The sequence below is a fragment of the Merops nubicus genome, unplaced genomic scaffold (genome assembly GCF_000691845.1).
Source record: "Merops nubicus isolate BGI_N331 unplaced genomic scaffold, ASM69184v1 scaffold49131, whole genome shotgun sequence".
Classification (NCBI taxonomy): domain Eukaryota; kingdom Metazoa; phylum Chordata; class Aves; order Coraciiformes; family Meropidae; genus Merops; species Merops nubicus.
In genome coordinates, this window is record NW_008589886.1 from 6,011 (window position 1) to 8,165 (window position 2,155).

Consider the following 2,155-nt stretch of genomic DNA (forward strand, 5'->3'; position numbering starts at 1 on the left):
ATTATTATTTAGCCAACTGTGGGCAGGGGGGAACAGGAGTTATTTAAAATTAGTTTCTTAGTTATTTAAGCATTAGTCCCCTACCTCCCAAACCATAACACTTCTGTCACAGTAGGAGCGTAACATGAAAATGTGTTTGCTGCCACTGACAATTCCTGAGTCTCACCTTTGCAGAACTTCAGCCCAAATATCAGCATGATGGCAGCTCGACACATATACACTCCCCAGCAATATACACACAGCAAGTAGGACATGCTTCGGTGGCCTCAGACAAAAGAGAAAAAAAATAAAATAAAAAAAATCCACCAACCAACAAACTTGGAGAAACTATCCAGAAGAGCCTCAGGAAAGGGAACTATCCACTTTCCATGGAGAAGCAACTGCCTAGGAGTCCCTGCCCAGTATAAACTGAATCCAAATATCCATCCCACAGCTGAAGATCTATGGAACCTGGCAGTGTCATATGCTGGATACTTGAAGGCACATTTGCTTTGTGTTTTGGGAGAGAGATCCAGTTACAACAACACACTGCAGCTGACAGGCTGAGGGAAAGGAGGCGACACTTCGTATCTTTCCTCTGTTCTGTCCCCATTTTCAAGCTTCATGGCTGGCATGAGCTGGTGGTCTAAGCAGACACGTTAACATCCCTGAGTGAAATGGCACCATTTGTGGCCTCTGAGACTTTGTCCTCCAGCACCATCGCTGGTGTGTCTGTAGTGACTGCTGTAGTGTCTATGGCAGGAAGTGGATTCAAGCCCTGTGATAAAATCTGCTGGATGGTTTTCCGCAAATTGGGGTGCAGCTGGTTTTGGGTCTGGTAAAAAATCTCTAAGGCAAAAGACTTGAGGGTGCCAGTGCAAAGGTCCTCGTAAAGTGGAATTGTGTACATCCGAGACATCTGCAAAAAAGGAAAACTGGATAACATCACTTCAATAAAAGTCAAGAGGTTCAGCTCTTCTACAGCTACACTTCAACAGCCCTGAATGACTTCAGACTGGAGACAAGCGACACATTTCTTCAAGAGACAGCCAAGTCTATTCTAAGTAAGTTTAATTCAGATTTTTATGAACGATAATTAAAAAACCTCATTTGCTGTCTAAGGCTGAGCTACTTCCACAAATAACAGAACTATTTTTAAAAGGCCAAGTAGGAGAGGCCACAGCAAACACATGCATTAACCTTTTGCTGCTGCACAATAAAATCTACTGAAAGGAGTCCAATGAGCCCTAGTCTTGCTTGAAGTGTAAATATTCAAACAACCTCGTGATTTAGTAGCGTGAAAATTTCTGGTCTGGAAAAGCCAGGGCTGCTACAAAGCAACAGAAAAAATACACCGGGCAGAGCTGGGACAAGGGTATTGAGTTAGGCTACAAAAGCAGAGATTATCTGTAGGCGTTTCAAATTCCATCTGCCCATTCCTCCCCACCCGCTAGCAGGTGAGCCATGCTCAGCCCCTTCGCAACACACCTGGTCTACACTTGGCCAGGAAGCAGAAGTTCCAAGGTCTTTCACGTCGCCTGTCTCATGCATATGTCTCATGCACTGAGAGGTGCAGTGATTTTAATCCAGCAGTTAGTACCTGGTTTTCCAAGAAGCGACGGACTTTGTAAAGGTCTGGGTAGTAGTCATTTCGGACTACAATCTGCAGCCAGCGGATACGGATTTCGGCGTTCATGGAGTCCAGCTGAGAGGAGTAACATTCGGAAAGCTTTTTTATCACCTCTGAAAAAAGCACACACATGGAACAACCACCATGACCTATTTTGTCAAGTCGGAGAGTGGTGAGAGAATAATGAATCATAAAATCACAGAATTATAGAATGGTATGAGTTGGAAAGGACGTGTGAAAATCATCTAGTTCAACCCCATGGGTAAGGACACCTTTCACTAGATCAGACTGCTCAGTGCCCCATCCAATCTGACTTTACATTGAATGACGAGGTCAAGGAGAGACAGGGCTCTTTAGAACTCAATTAATTATTCCAGCAATACTTTTCTACTATTCTGATAGAATACTCACCATGTGGTAGTGGTGACCCATCCAACAATCTGTCCAAGAAAAGCACAGTTTGGAACGTTCTCCATTTAGTGAGGTCAGCACTGCTGGCAGCGGCAACAGAGTCTAGAGGCTCTGTGGTCCAGAGTTTGAAGAGCG

General features: G+C 44.4%; 1 protein-coding gene across 1 annotated transcript in view; it reads right to left on the bottom strand.

Annotated features, from left to right (window-relative positions):
- Positions 1 to 625: 625 nt before the first annotated feature.
- The window catches only part of LOC103781985 (arginyl aminopeptidase-like 1), a gene marked incomplete at its 5' end in the record, with an annotated part of 10,128 nt that continues 8,598 nt past the window's right edge, over positions 626 to 2,155 (bottom strand). The window contains 3 exon segments of the mRNA XM_008949715.1: positions 626 to 898; positions 1,580 to 1,722; positions 2,021 to 2,155. The exon segment at positions 2,021 to 2,155 is cut by the window's right edge and continues 22 nt beyond it. Of these exon segments, the coding sequence (XP_008947963.1) occupies positions 626 to 898; positions 1,580 to 1,722; positions 2,021 to 2,155 (551 nt within the window).